Genomic DNA, 15,305 nt, shown 5'->3' with positions numbered 1-15,305 from the left:
TATTTCTACTTGTCTTAGAAATGATGTAGCAAGTCCAAAGAACACTCAAAGGAATGCCAAGTTCCACAAACCCAGTCCCTTCTCCTTGTGCTAACACTTTATCTACACTTCCATGATAACACACATCATACTGCACTATAAGTTTCCTTCTATTCCTGCATTAGACTGTGAATCCATTGATGACAAAAATCTCCTATTATTCATCTTTCTATCCACAGTCTTATAAAGTATACCTTATAAATGTTCAAAGTTTGCATTAGATAAATGAATGATTACAACTGACTTTCATAATAAGTAATATTTATAATATTACATTGTAAATTTTATAGATATTTAAAGCATCAGTTGTAATTGAAATTATAGAAAACTACCAATTACCTATAATAATGAGGAAAATATATGACGTAAAGTGAATGAATGATACCAATCAGAATTACCAAAATTACGAATTTCCTCCAAAAAGCAGGATATAAGGGGCAAATATTGGTTTAATTTTACTTTTTGTTTCTTGGTTCAAGCTACTAATTGTCTAACAACAAGGCACCGATAGTCAAGTGGTTACAAGCCAAAGTCAAAAGGGACAGGGTTCTACAATTCTCCCAGAAACAGTTAAACCAAATGACAGAAAGGACAGTCAATGTTATCTTTGTATATACTCTCCTAAATAGTAATACAAATAATAAGCCACTTAATATACTCATGGTGTTAAACAAAAGCAATACCTGTCAACAAATGATAACTATTAAAAATAGTATTTGAAAAAGTAAGAATTATCAATAAATTTCACAGACTGTAAAACCAAAGCTCCTTCCACTATACTGTCTCACTTCTCACTTCATATCTGTGCTTCCATGAAGTGGAATCCTTAAATTAAACTAGGCATCACAAAAATAAAAATTAATGTTCATCAAAAATGTTTCTGAATTAAGGTATAATGAAACAAATATGCAAAAGCACAGGATCACCTAAATTATTAAACTTTATTAACTAGAACACACACAGAAATAAGCAAATACTATCACTGACTATATTTTAACCTAATTGTGCCATCATTGAACTGGCACGACTAAATCTCAGAACAAATTGGCTGGGATACTGGAGGAGGGAGAAGGGGGACTCTGGACCAGCCAAGGTCACAGAGAAGGAAACTGCAAGTCCAGGGAAAAGGAAGTCAGGGATTGTAGCAGTCCAACCATTTCTTACAGGTATGAGAAAAAGAATATGTAAAACAATAAAAATAGCCACTGTTAAATGTATGGTGAATATTCCACATACTTCATCATTTAATAATTACTAAACCTGATGATAAATACTGACCTTCTCCAAAGCCACAGAGTGAATATGTGGCACAGCTCGTATTCTTAAAACTGTTCACAAATTCTACAAAACCCTGCTTAGGCCTATGCTATATCACCGGGTATGCCCCCCAAAAAATCTGAAGAGCGAGAGGAGATAGAAGTGGATTCAGAAGCAGACAAGTTATCCAGAACCACATAAAACCCAGAGGGAGAAGAGAAAAATTAACACAAGCAAGGATGTGCATGTACAGAAGTTCAGGCAAAATTCGGCCAAACGGACGGGTAATGCTCCCGCAGTCATTTTTTCCTTGTTTTATGTGCATTGTCTCCACCCTCAGGATTTTAAAGGCTCTGCCATTCAGATAAAGCTAAACAGGTCTTGGCCTATTTATGACTGATATGCTTTGATTAAGAATAAAAGCTAAATGATGTTTAGTGGAATTATATACATCAGATCTAGATCTGTCTTATCTGTTTAATTAAAAAAGTGTGATATTTTTTAAAATCCCTCCCGATAAAACCTTTCAGAATGCTTCTTGTGCCACTTATATGTTAGTTATTTTACTAATAGCCACAATAAGCAACTCTGTGGAATCAAAACTTCATAAATTAGGTAATATTTTTTCTGTTTCATTTTACGCATCTCCTTTTGTTATCGATAATCTTCATGATTTGTTTTGGCACAAATGATGTCGGGAATTTCCTGCTAGATTTCCTGCAGCTTTAATAAAACCATGCATTTATCCTGTGGGACCCAAGAATACAAACAAAATGGTACTTAACCACAAGAAGAAAAGTCATGGTTCTAGATGAGAAATTTTTTTCCTTATCATCATCAAGTGTGTTTGTATTGCTACCATGCCTATGACAGCATTTTGGACATTAAATAGTATCAGTATTAAGTGTATTGAATTACACAAAGAATTTAAGAAGAATTTTTTTTTTTTTTTTTTTAAAGAACAAGGCTTCTGGGCTTCCCTGGTGGCGCAGTGGTTGAGAGTCCGCCTGCCGATGCAGGGGACGCGGGTTTGTGCCCCGGTCCGGGAAGATCCCACATGCCGCGGAGCGGCTGGGCCCGTGAGCCATGGCCGCTGGGCCTGCGTGTCCGGAGCCTGTGCTCCGCAATGGGAGATGCCACAACTGTGAGAGGCCCGCATACCGCAAAAAAAAAAAAAAAAAAAAAAAGAACAAGGCTTCTTAGAGAAAGTTGATCACGAGAGAGTGGGAGAATCAGGTAATACACAGGTTCTTTTTGATACGCTGTTAATTGGTAGGGAAAGAAATGATTTCAAGAAAATGAGCATCACCTTCCTGACACACTTCATCCCAGTCAAAGTGGATCTTTCTTTAAGCAAATCTACTGCATATAATTTATTGTTAGAGATGACAATTTGCTTGACAAAATTATTAACATTCGCCACAGATTCCCATAATGAATTCAAAGGAGACATATGAGGCGCTCGTAAAGAGGATATGGATACCTATGGAGTCCAAAGACTGACTCCTACAAGTGTCAACAGCATCCACTGATCCCATGTAATCAGACATGCTCTTCAGCCAGTTTGCACTATTATGATGAAGATGGTTGTTACAGTGGAAAACTAGCCCTCCTGGTAAATAACCTCAGCCCCAACTCTGATCATCCCACAACTCCTCCACGATACCCCCAAACTGGTCAGACCACCCCCCAAATCTCCCCAGGACCGTGACTCAAGCAATTTGACTGAGGTCCACTCTGAGTAATCAATGCCTGTGTCAAACTAGTTATGAAGTATTTTGAACATCACTCCCGGGTACAATCACAACTCCTCTGCAGTCTAAGAACCCTTCTTTCCCCCAGACACAGTTTCCTCTGGAGCTATTTGACAGTGGTTTCTTCCTAAAAGTTACTAGCTTGAAAGTGAGATTTGGCTAAATGGAATATGTTCCTTTCCTGTAGCAGGTTTTTCTCAAGTTTTGTTTTCTAATTAATGTCTTATGGTAGCTACGCTGGTCCTTATAAATGGTATTCCACATATTACATAAATTACCACTTTATCTCTGATAGAAACTTTCTAGATAGAGTACAGCTCAAAATAAAATTCAGCTAAATAAATATATGGGGGGAGGCAGAAATTCTAATAAGTATCTTCAAAACATAAGTCCAAAAATAGTATTTTCAACACTTCCTATATAAACAGAAAATTGAGAGCTTGCCTAATCCAACGCCATGATTCTAGGGAGGTAAAACATCTTCTCAAAATTTTAAATTTAGAAAAAGCAGCTTAGCAATACAAAAATTAAATTTATGGGAATTTAATCATAAGTTGGTATCTATAAAGATAAGTGAAATGACAATACACACTTTTCTAGATGCTCATGCAAAAGAAAAAGGATTTTCCTTTGTAAAGACAGATTTGAATTTCAAAGTTGATATGTGATGTTTAAAACTCAGGAGGGGTTATTCCAGGTAGAAAGAAAACTAGTTAAACTGAGAAATGTTTTATTCCTCTTTGATTCAAGTCTAATCCAAAAGCGCTGCATTAAAAAACAGAAAAAACATTTTTTTAACTTTCTGTAGTTTAATACCTTAATTTCAAACTGTTGTAACCAAAAATGAACTTGAAAAATTAAAATATGCATAACATATTTGGATCTTTTTAAAAATAAGCCATTAGTCTAATATCAAATAAAGATCACTAAAGTTTCTCCTCCATACTTACAAACGTACTTTTCTCCTCCATACATACATACATATATGTCGTATAGTATTAAAATTTTAAATTAATTGAAAATTAATGTACAAACCAATTAAAGTCCTAAGCTGTGTGACACTAAAATTTAAAAAACTACAAGGCTAATGAAAATACATTACATCAGAATTGATCACTCATTTTCTGTTAAACCATATATTATCATTTTTTAATCTCTTTACTTATCCAAACCAGAGCAATGATTAACAACAAAAACAGCAACACATGGACCAATAATGGTAAATAAAAATTTTCAGTTTTATTCCTGGAAATAGTATAGCTTATTAAACCACACAGTGCAGTAATTATAGCAACAAGCAAACAAATAAACAGGAAACAAAATTTGACCATTCATCCTCCTGCTTAATTCTAAAATTTAATGAATTGGCTAAGAATGGGTAGTAGCCCAGAAATCACTCACAGCATAGAATGGAACATAATTTAAATTACCAAATAAGCTTGCAAAGAAAAATGTTTGCATTAGGGGATAAAATAAAAATTTCACTTTTCAGAAGAAAATGATTAGCTCTTTGCAAAATTACAACTGACTAAAGCTGTAACACCATAATTTCGTTACTTCAAATATATGAGTGCCATGAAATTTTACTTGCCATAAAGAAGCTTAGTAAACAGTCACATAGTTAGAGGCATTTGAGAATGAAATAAAGATTAATAACAACCATGCATAAAGCAATTAATTGAAAGAGTCAAAATAACAGCTCCAAAAACGTTAGAAACACAAATGCTCAAGGAGAAGATTCTATTGTAACCATTGACATAAGCATGAGGTTCAAGGACACAGATCACCCTGAGGATGGATTTTTTTAAGTTCTTTAAGACATCAATGATCTGCTGGATGAAGCAGAAAGGCAAGCTTAAGAAAATCACAACTAAAAGGCATTTACATATTTTGGTCAAAAGAAAATCTCCAAAACCTGTGAAAGAAATCATTCATATAGTAGCTGAGTTCATTAAAATACTGCAAGACAACATAAATTAAGTACTTACCCCTTGTGACTTCTCCACAGTGTTAGCCAGCATCTCCTGCAGGGCCCGGACAGACAGGGACTGTTCCAGCACAAAGGTGCAGATGGAGAGGTCTGGGGGGACATTCTGTGCAGAAAGAAGGAAAGCCGTCATCATCATTGTCGTCGTCATCATCATCATCATTATCATCACCATCACCACCACCATCATCATCAAGAATCCAGACCCAATTTACCTTATTATATACTTGTTTCTTTCACAGAAAGAATAAAGAGTACTTGTCAATTCTCTAATATGAGCCCCCAAATCATCCAAATACATTGTCTATACCGCTCACACTTAATCCACATTTTAATTTATGGATAACTATAAGCTACCATTTATTGAGTGCCTCCTCTGATTAGGCACTGCACTTGGAGCTTTATCAATAACTCCTCTGGTCATCTACAGTAAAGATTATTACTATTATTGTGTGGACAAGAATATAGAGAAGTTAGGTTACTTTTCCAAAGTCACAATTACTAAATTTTTCAAGCCGGGACTAAAAAGCCAGATTTCTCTGACTCTAGAGCATTCATTTCTAGTCTATCAAGTACTTCGCTGATAAAAAATTAAAAGGACAGAAAAATACTTTACTCAAATTAACAGTGAAGTTAAGCAAATATAAAATTGATTGGTATAAAATATTGATTTACACAGGCTTGTCCTTATCCACAAAGACAATGATTAGCTTGTCTTCCTCAAGTTGGGTATCATATCCTCCAACTTCAGATGCAATAATTTGACTTCTATTCAGTGTCTGCGTACTGCTTTATTTTCTCACTCATTCCTTTTCCTTTCTATTTCCTTCCATCAACTTCCATTCCAATCAAATAATAACCCCATAAATTCTGAAAATCCCAACAAGTAACTACCAAGGAGGTGAAGGAAACAGGATAAGAACCGACTGTCAAGTTAGAGAGAACTATCTGAATTAGGAACAAATGCATTATTGTGCATGCATGCTTTTACTTTAGATAAACAGGATCCAGGAAGCAATCCAGCTGGGTACGGGAAGATGTTCAAAGGAGCATTTTCACAACAGAAGAACATTATAAATACATTAAACACAAAACACAAGTGAGAATATGTCTTCTTAAAAAGAACATTAGGAGGATAAATTGATAACTTGATGCAATGCATCAGAATTACAATTTACAGTGTTAAAGTATTTACTAAATTGAGCCACTACCAATAAAAAGATCCTTATCAGCAGAGAATAATGCTTTATGGTTTCTAGGAAAGATTAGGTACCAGGGTTCTAAAATTAAAGTTAAGATTATTTTATCAATAAAAGAAGCATATAATCACTAGTTACTCATACCCCACAAACCTTCCTGGCACCCATGTTTTGCTTTGCTTTATTTTTTTAATGAACATTCGTTTTCTAAATTCCTCTATCCTCTTATCATGGGCTTCTGTGGCCCCCAGCCCAATTTCTTTCCATTCCTCCTCAAACTATCTCAGCTAGTAGTCAAAGGAATCTCTCAAATCTGGGTGCAGCTACTACTTTTATACTCTGAGGTAATGCAAGAAATTTTCACACGTTGAGGTATGGGGAAGTCATTCTGGCTTATACATGATTTGGCTTGAACTTCATGCTAACTGGAACAGTTAGCAATGCATGCATTGGTCTGTCAAATATGCAATGTACATCTGTTTTGACCATTTTTTTAAATGCATTTACCAGATTGTTTAGAATGTCCACTTTGAAGATAGGAAATGGGGGCATTTTATCCCTACAATGCCAATGCTAGTACTCCTTCAAAGATGAGTTTCCCTTCCCAGACAGCAAGGTCATGCTGAGTTGCTGTGTATATGCTAATCTTTCTCTTTTGAAACCTTGAAGGGATGCACCCCTGTTTAATATTTGTCCTTTGTTCTCACAAGATATAAAACTGTGGTTCAGGCATTCAAAATGGAGCCAGATAGCCATTGTGCATGTGGTTTCAGACACATTCCTGCACTACCGAGAACTTGAATTTTCTGAACTGTATCAGACTCAGGGACTTCACCAGCCATTCTCAAAACAAGATCTGTTAGCAGCTGCCAGCTGCACCCTTATAGTCTCAAAGTCTCCCCTTGTAACATTCAACCATTTCAGACCTCAACCAATCCTGGCTTAACAAGCACCCTTACTTCTTGCCAGCTCCAATTATAATTGGCAAACCACTTATATAACTTTGTGGATTTTGCCTATATAAGCCTCCCCCCATTTTGTAGCCCAGAAGAACACATTTCAAGTGTTTATTGAATCTGTCTCCTGGGCTATAGTCCTCAGTCTGGCTCAAATAAAACTCTTTTCTATTCCGATTATAGAATGTTTATTGATTGTTTCCACTGACAGCAGTCAGCCAGACAAGGGCTTTCTTTCCAAAATCCTCAGATAAAAGATTGGAAGCCTGGAAAGGGGCTCTCTTCTACTGTGAAATTCAGGATAAGCTCTTTTAAATTTAATATTCTCAGTTTAACTACATTAATAACAACTTATCACACTAAGACAAATGCTACTGGGAAAAAATTGATTAAGGTAAGTGTTCATTCCATTCATATCCATTTAAACTGTGAGAGTTTGGAAGCTACACTTTGACATATAGCACTGGTAGAGAACTATGTTAAGAAATGGTGTGCTAGTGAACCAATTTCTAAAAATAAAAAGCCTTGACTTGCCCATTTCTGTAGTGTAAATACTCCAACGATGGCTGGTTTCAAAGTATAAAAGTTTACAAATCAGCTCACAAAACTGCTAAATATGTAACAATTAGCTCTCAGGAAACTCTAAGAGCCATTGCCAACACACCACTGAACTGATTTCATGAATTGCTTTAGAATCAGTGTATTATAATAGTTAAGAGATTGGATTCTATAAACAGATCACCTAAGCAAGAATCCTGGCCTCACTATGTACAAGCTATTAACTTTTCTAGTCTTTAGTTTCCTTCCCTGAAAAATGGGATAATAATTATACCATCCTCATAGGGTTGCTGTGAAAAAATAAATGAGATAATCTAAGAGCTTATCACAGTGTCAAGACCATAACAAGAACTCAAAATAAGCGAGCCACTGTCATTAGTTAGTTTTGCATATTGTCATTTCTCTCCATTTGTGGCATTTATGAAGCACCACTCATTTCTTAAAACTGGTTCTTAAATGGATTCTGTTTTAGAGAAATCATGTTTGAAAAGTCAAAGCATTAACTATGCACCTGTTCATAACATCTAAAATGTTCTAGTTATTTTCAAGAAAAGGCACTTTCTGATAATATTGAAAAGTTTACATACTCGGTATATTTAAATTGTTTCCTACTTCACTTTAATCAAAATGTTAAAGTATGGGGCTTCCCTGGTAGCGCAGTGGTTGAGAGTCCGCCTGCCGATGCAGGGGACATGGGTTCGTGCCCTGGTCCGGGAGGATCCCACATACCACGGAGCAGCTAGGCCCATGAGCCATGGCCGGTGGGCCTGCGTGTCCGGAGCCTGTGCTCCACAGTGGGAGAGGCCACAACAGTGAGAGGTCTGCGTACCGCAAAAAAAAAAAAAAAAAAGTTAAAGTATGAGTCACTGGAATATCTTATTTACTTTAAAGATCCTTGAAAACCACATGGATCTGAAATGAATTAATCCTGGCAAACAAATTTCATTTTTTCACAGAGCAACATACTTGTTACAGATAGTGGGGTTTAACAGGAATAAATGAACAGACAATCAGCAAAGGCAATTCTCTCTCAGAGACTCTACCCATCTTTTTTTGGACCTGTCTTTATTGCTCTCTCTTTGCCCCCTCCCCCCCTCAAAACACACATAAATGTAACAGAAAAGCTGAGCAGTTAAAAAAAGAAAAAAGTTTTACCCCTTTCAGTAAAACTTGAAACAACACAAATCAGAGCTTTGCACTGTTAGTTTCTTTTACTGGAAAGAAAAACGTCTGGTTGTTCTAGGCAACAGAATCATTACCAAAACTTCTTACTTTTCAAAAGTAACTACTTGTCACTTTTTAAAGTAAACTACTAAAAGTATTTCTTAATTTAGATGTATATTTCTTCAAATAACCCTGACATTTTTAGAGTTAAACCACACTGCAGCATTTATGTTAAGGCTTATTTCCCACTTCCCCAAAATAAAGTCGTCAGTGGAAAACAAAGGGTCTCATTCATTAATTAAAGATCAACTAAATGGCCCCTAACACCAGGCACAAGAGATAAAGTATAACAGTCTATACAGCTGTAGTGGGAACTTCAATTCGCAAGCATTTGCATGTTACCATCTTTTCCTTAGTCTTTTTCTTTACTCAAGTACTATTACTGAGAATTTTAATTTTTAGAACTTCAACTTGAAAGAATTTTACGTGCCCTTACAATGAGTGTGCTCCCAAACCATGAAATAAACCCTTACGTATGTTTTACCTTACAGGTGCTTCAAAATAGACCACATCAGAACATGAAACAAAGAACTACTGCTCAGCCTGTACACCTACCTGCCTCTTAGACATTACACTTATTTTTCATACAAAATTAAACCAGAGAAAATATATACTTTGGTTTGTCTAAATGTGTATCTAGGCTGCTCAGAACCCAAAGCAGGCAGGCAGGAGGCTCATAATGCTTTTCATATGGAGACAAGACCAATTTGATAAGGATAGGTGTGTTTTGGCAAAGGTAACAAACCTTAAGCAAGCAGCATGGCTGTGTGTCTTCTCTTCTTTTTAAAATACAAACTGGTCCCCATTCTTCCCTGCCTGACAAACATTCCCTAATCTTACAGGTAAAAAAATTCTCAAGAATAACCACAACATAGCATCTGGCTTTGCTGGCACTGGAGAGTCTGTGTGAAGTCAATTAGGTTTCCAACCGAGGTATCCATCGAACCATTTGGCATACACAGATGTATATGCCTAACTCACTTACAAACCTACTGAAACATGTCACTGACTTAACTGAACTGCAAACAATAATTTGGGGCTATATAAGCTACAGCAGACCACCTCTCTTGTTATCACTGTGTACAAATTGCACACTAACATACCACTCCACTTTAAGGTCTTGATGCCTTTGCTCATACTTTTTTCTCCCTCAGCATGACATATCCATCTCCAGGTCTCCACCAATGGAAAACTATTTCATATTTTTAAATCACACATAAATAAAATCACATATAAAAACATTTTCCTTGGTGAAAATTCAAACAATACTGAAAAATTTTTTTAATTCTCTCTTTCCAAATTTAATTATACATACTCTCCCTCCCAGGCATAACCACATGGGAGCTGGATAAGCTTTCAGATGTACATCTTTCCAGGCCTTTTTTTATTCATTTGCATACATATGTAAGCTCACATAGAAGTATACAGATTGGCTTTTCCCATTAACGGGCTCACTTTGTATAAATTACATATTTTAATTTATTAATATGTATTGAAGATCATTTTCTGTTAATAGATCTCTATCTACTTCATTCTTCATGACAGCTAAAGGATCTAGACAAGCCATATGCCTCCTGAAGATTGGTTCAAGTTTAATACTATGAAACATTGTTATTCAACTTGGACCCTCACTCTCCCACCCCACCACGACCAGTCTAAAAGGATGATTTGCAAAAGAAAGTGCTCAGTGTTTGAAGAGTTGACCTCAAACTACGATTTCACCTATTTCTGGAAAATTAAACAAATGCACCTATAGGGATAAAGTAGTAACAGCCCTAATGGTGGATCTTTACTTTGGTTTTTGTTTTCATAATCCTAAGTTTCTAATACGAAAACAAGTTAATTTACCTTTTTACACTGCCTTTCAGTTTTGCACCAAATAACCTTCAGAGTAACACAGAGATATCTCAAAATGTATTTTGAAAATTAATGAGTTATTAACTTGATAGTTTGACAGCATAAGCAAATGGGCAGGTCACTGTACCGAAGGACATGGGATTCCGAGTCAATGCATAACCAGCCAAGGGATCCCAGGTAAATCAGTCTGAGTTTCCCCATCCATTAAGTGGCAATATACTTATCACACTTCACAGAAGAGTTCTGAAGTCCAAATAAGAAAAGCAAAGCATTACAAACTAGAAAATCCCAACAAAATATAATTTTCTCTGCCTAATTAAAAAAAAAAATCTATCTCACATTGAAAGCCAGAATCACAGAGATATAAATTAAGAGAAAAGCTTGTCTTCTACCAAGAAATGTGAAGACAGGATTCTTTGGAGTGGAACAGATGGTCTGAAGTTGATGCAGGTTTGTTTATTCTCAGCCACCCATCTGCTGAGTGGCCTTGAGCAAGACACCATATCCACTGAGGGTCGTGCCCACAAGCTACAGAGATATCAAACTTCTCCAAAAAATAAAGTTGTTGTTGTTGCTTAAGTTGCCAACTTAAGACATGAAACAGGCAAAATCACACCTACCAAACAGGGCACAATATCCTTTAAAATGTTTGTATGTCCTACAATTCCAATATAATTATGATGCTGTATCCCACTGACTTATATGAACTACTTTAGAAAAGAAATATCAAGCTGGATATAAGGAAAATCTTAGTTCACTTTTTTCTCTTTATACGTCTTCAAAATTCCAATCATAACATTTCCCCAGCCTGGAAATGTGGTTATTGCCAGACTTTCACACTTTTCAGTGAGAGTTCATAGTTCCAGGTAGTTTTTCTTGTCATTTTCTTTTTCTCTTCATCCCACTTTGCACCAAAGATTAACAGAACACTGTCTTAGAGAAGGAAGTATGTAGCCTGCATCAATCACAGGATAAATTCTTTCTTCTTTCAGAGATCAGCTTTTGAAAGACAAGTTAAATGTGATCATAGCAGATGAAATGGATATGCCTGGGTTTCCCCACATCTCAAGCCTTTGAATCTCTTCAGAAAAGCTCAAGTCATTCCATGTGTCTTTCTTAACATAGGTCCAAGTCAGAAAGGATCTGTTAGCACATTAAACAAGTGGTAATTAGCAGTACATCACCACTACAAAGAGCCACAGCTCTGTCAACTTAGCAGTTAATTATGAAAATCCCTAGTGAATTAATAGGGGTTCATATAATTTGCTCAGTGTTCATGTTTCTCCCTGGCATACATCTTCTGTAATACAATCTTCTTTAAACATCATATTAAGTAGATATGCCAGTCTACCTTATTTTTCTAATTATTTTAATATTCAGCTGACTCAAATGTGCCAGTGCAAATCTGGAGGTATACTAGTTTGACATTCCACCCTGCATGACCTCTCTCCTTCTAATATCATAACAGGAATATTGTATTAGGTCAACTCTGTTCACACGTATCTTAACTGGGAGCCACTGTTGGTGAGAACACACATATTTAGTATTTTGAAAGCAAGACACTCAAAAGGAAACCAAAGGAAAGGCTTTGGCTATGAACTGAGCCTCAAGATGATATGCAGGTATGTTAAAAATCACATGTGCTACTAATGATTCATTGGATGTAGCCTCCTGCTTTTGAACATTGCTAAGTCAAACCCATGTATCTGTCGCAATCTCAATAAAAGCTTAACAAACCAACTCTCCACACTCTAGGTGATGGCCCACTTACCTAATTTGCATGTAAAGCACATAATTTCTAGTCATATATCACAATGATGTTCCAGGAAGTTGGGCTCAAATTGAGAAACCTGCTGTTAAAAAAGCCATGGCGCTTCACCACTAAATTCAGAGTTCAGAGCTCATTAAACATCTGAATAAACAGATGAATAAGCAAACCACAAGAAGAAATAAATCGGTGGAAATAGTGGAACCACCACTATAGTTCAACTACCCACAAATTACTTTGGAGCAAAGTTTCACTCTGCTCGAGTCTTTTTTTAAGTATTAGCAAAATAGGGACTTCCCTGGTGGTCCAGTGGCTAAGACTCTGCGCTCCCTATGCAGGGGGCCCAGGTTTGATCCCTGGTCTGGGAACTAGATCCCGCATGCTACAACTAAGAGCCTGCATGCCACAACTAAAAGATCCTGCGTGCCGCAGTTAAGATCCAGTGCAGCCAAATAAATAAATAAATATTCTTTTTTAAAAAAGAATTAGCAAAATATATACATACTCATTACATATGTTGTAAGTAATTGGCAGTGTCATGATATCGAGTACACAAAAATAGTTTTGGCAAAAATAATGTATGGCCCAAGTATTTGTCAGATATCAGAGTCTGTGACATCTCAGCCTTGCCTCCCTGCAAGATCCCAGTGAACCACAGTGATCAAACTTGATGGATCCCCCAGTGAAAATTTCCAGTGATCCATAGAGTTGTCTTCGGGGAGTTCTGTGAAAAGGAGATTCAGGTAGAATCAATTCATAAGTTCGTTACCTAAAAGCATTTGGGAAAAAAATAATTTTTACCGTAACCAGGTCAACCTAATCATCTGACATATGACCTCTGTCACAACATCCATACTGCCTTGTCTCATAATCTGCTTAAAGAAAGGGAACAATTCGCACAAACTTGTGGATACGGGCAATCAACAGCTTCTGCCTCACCTAGAGCACTACAAAAAGTCAAAAGGAGGAGAAAAAAACGAAGACGAGAATTATGGCTTCCACATCAAGTTATGCAGGCAAAGATGATGTCTTCAAATTTAATTAACGATGTAATACAGTGCCGATTTATTCAGGCGTAACATACAACCATCTCGCTCTTTGTGGGTATCTCATTCCATGAAAGTGTGCTGGATAATTCCATCTAAATTAATTTAAAATGGCAAGAGCTAAATTAATTACTCAGTATCAGTCTGAACAAATTAAGCTAGAATCAACTCAGTAATATCACTTGGAACCTCAAAACTGAAACTCCAAGCAAACTCAGATGGAGACAGTCAACACCCTGGAATTCTTACTAGGATTTTGCTCACATGGAATTCCCACACAGTTTCAAGAATTAAGAAATAACTGTGTAGACCCAATTATGTAAATAATAATGGCTACATGACTTTTAAAGCATCCTCTGTGTGCTAGGTCTTAATTCTCACCACAACTCTATAAGAGAAGTATTATTATTATCTTCACTTTAGAAATGAGTAAATGGTGAGTGACAAAATTAAATGACTCGATCTAAACCAGAAACTATTAAGAGGCATATCTGCTTAGCCTAAAACCCATATATCACCTCGTCCCCCTCAAGGTAATATTAGCCTGATTATCAGCTGTTCTTTTTTTCTTTTTGTTTTCCTGTACATTTGTGGTAATAGTTTTATTATTGATAAATTAAACTTCAATGTGACAGTGTACATGCTCTAAAAGAACTCACACACAGCATCAGAGCCATGAATACCACAGACTCCATGACTTTCGCTTGAGAGACATCTCATAAGTTTATAACCTGGATGAGCCCCTCTGGCAATGTATTAGCAAAAGCAAAAGTGTAATGAGGCATTAAAATAGTGATCCTGGGTTTCCCTGGTGGCGCAGTGGTTGAGAGTCCGCCTGCTGATGCAGGGGACACGGGTTCGTGCCCCGGTCCGGGAAGATCCCACATGCCGTGGAGTGGCTGGGCCTGTGAGCCATGGCCTCTAAGCCTGCACGTCCGGAGCCTGTGCTCCGCAATGGGAGAGGCCACAACAGTGAGAGGCCCGCGTACCGCAAAAAAAAAAAAAAAAAAAAAAAAAAAATAGTGATCCTTCCTAGATGATGCCTTGTGGGTATATCTGGATATAGGGATCTTTCCCTTGTTTTCTGAAGATATGAGTCATCATGTCAAAGGAAGATATGATATTTTCTGGTTGAAGAATCTTGACAAGAGAGGTATATAGTAGAATTAGAAAACTAAGTCAGGAGAGATAATTCAGGTATGTTATACAGAACTGAAACTAACACTGTATCTGTGAGACTTAACCCTGAAATAATGTTAGGTGATCTGGACATACTCCAGAGTGCTACTAATCCATATAATCTATAAACATATAGCTTAAGGTAACAGAATACAAATACAGTTTGGGTGACCAAAAATTCCATCTCACCTAACACATAATTTAGTTCAGAAGGGAGCTATCAGTAACACAAAGAAATAACACAAAGGATATTTTAAGGAAGGTAACTCTAGCAGCTGTGTACATGATGTATGAAAGCCACAGTGTGACACTATTTATGTTCAAGGATCAATTCAGGAAAGATAAAAAGACTTAATGAGCTACATTTTTTAAAGAAATTATGGGGACTTCTCCTTATAGCTGAGTGAGGAGGCTGGCAAATCCTCTCCCTAAAAAGCAAGCTGGATAAAATTGACAAGAATAACCTTTTAGAGCTGTGGGA

The 15,305-nt window shown here is 36.6% G+C and overlaps 1 protein-coding gene across 1 annotated transcript in view; it reads right to left on the bottom strand.

The window, feature by feature from the left end:
- The window catches only part of RYR2 (ryanodine receptor 2), a 727,841-nt gene that overhangs the window by 466,306 nt on the left and 246,230 nt on the right, over positions 1 to 15,305 (bottom strand). The window contains exon 3 of the mRNA XM_060096737.1: positions 5,039 to 5,143. Coding sequence (XP_059952720.1) covers positions 5,039 to 5,143 — 105 coding nt within the window. The remainder of the gene's footprint in view (positions 1 to 5,038; positions 5,144 to 15,305) is intronic.

This window comes from Mesoplodon densirostris, chromosome 1, assembly GCF_025265405.1.
Source record: "Mesoplodon densirostris isolate mMesDen1 chromosome 1, mMesDen1 primary haplotype, whole genome shotgun sequence".
Classification (NCBI taxonomy): domain Eukaryota; kingdom Metazoa; phylum Chordata; class Mammalia; order Artiodactyla; family Ziphiidae; genus Mesoplodon; species Mesoplodon densirostris.
The sequence above is the reverse complement of the archived record's forward strand: the minus strand, read 5'-3'. Positions and strand labels throughout refer to the sequence as shown.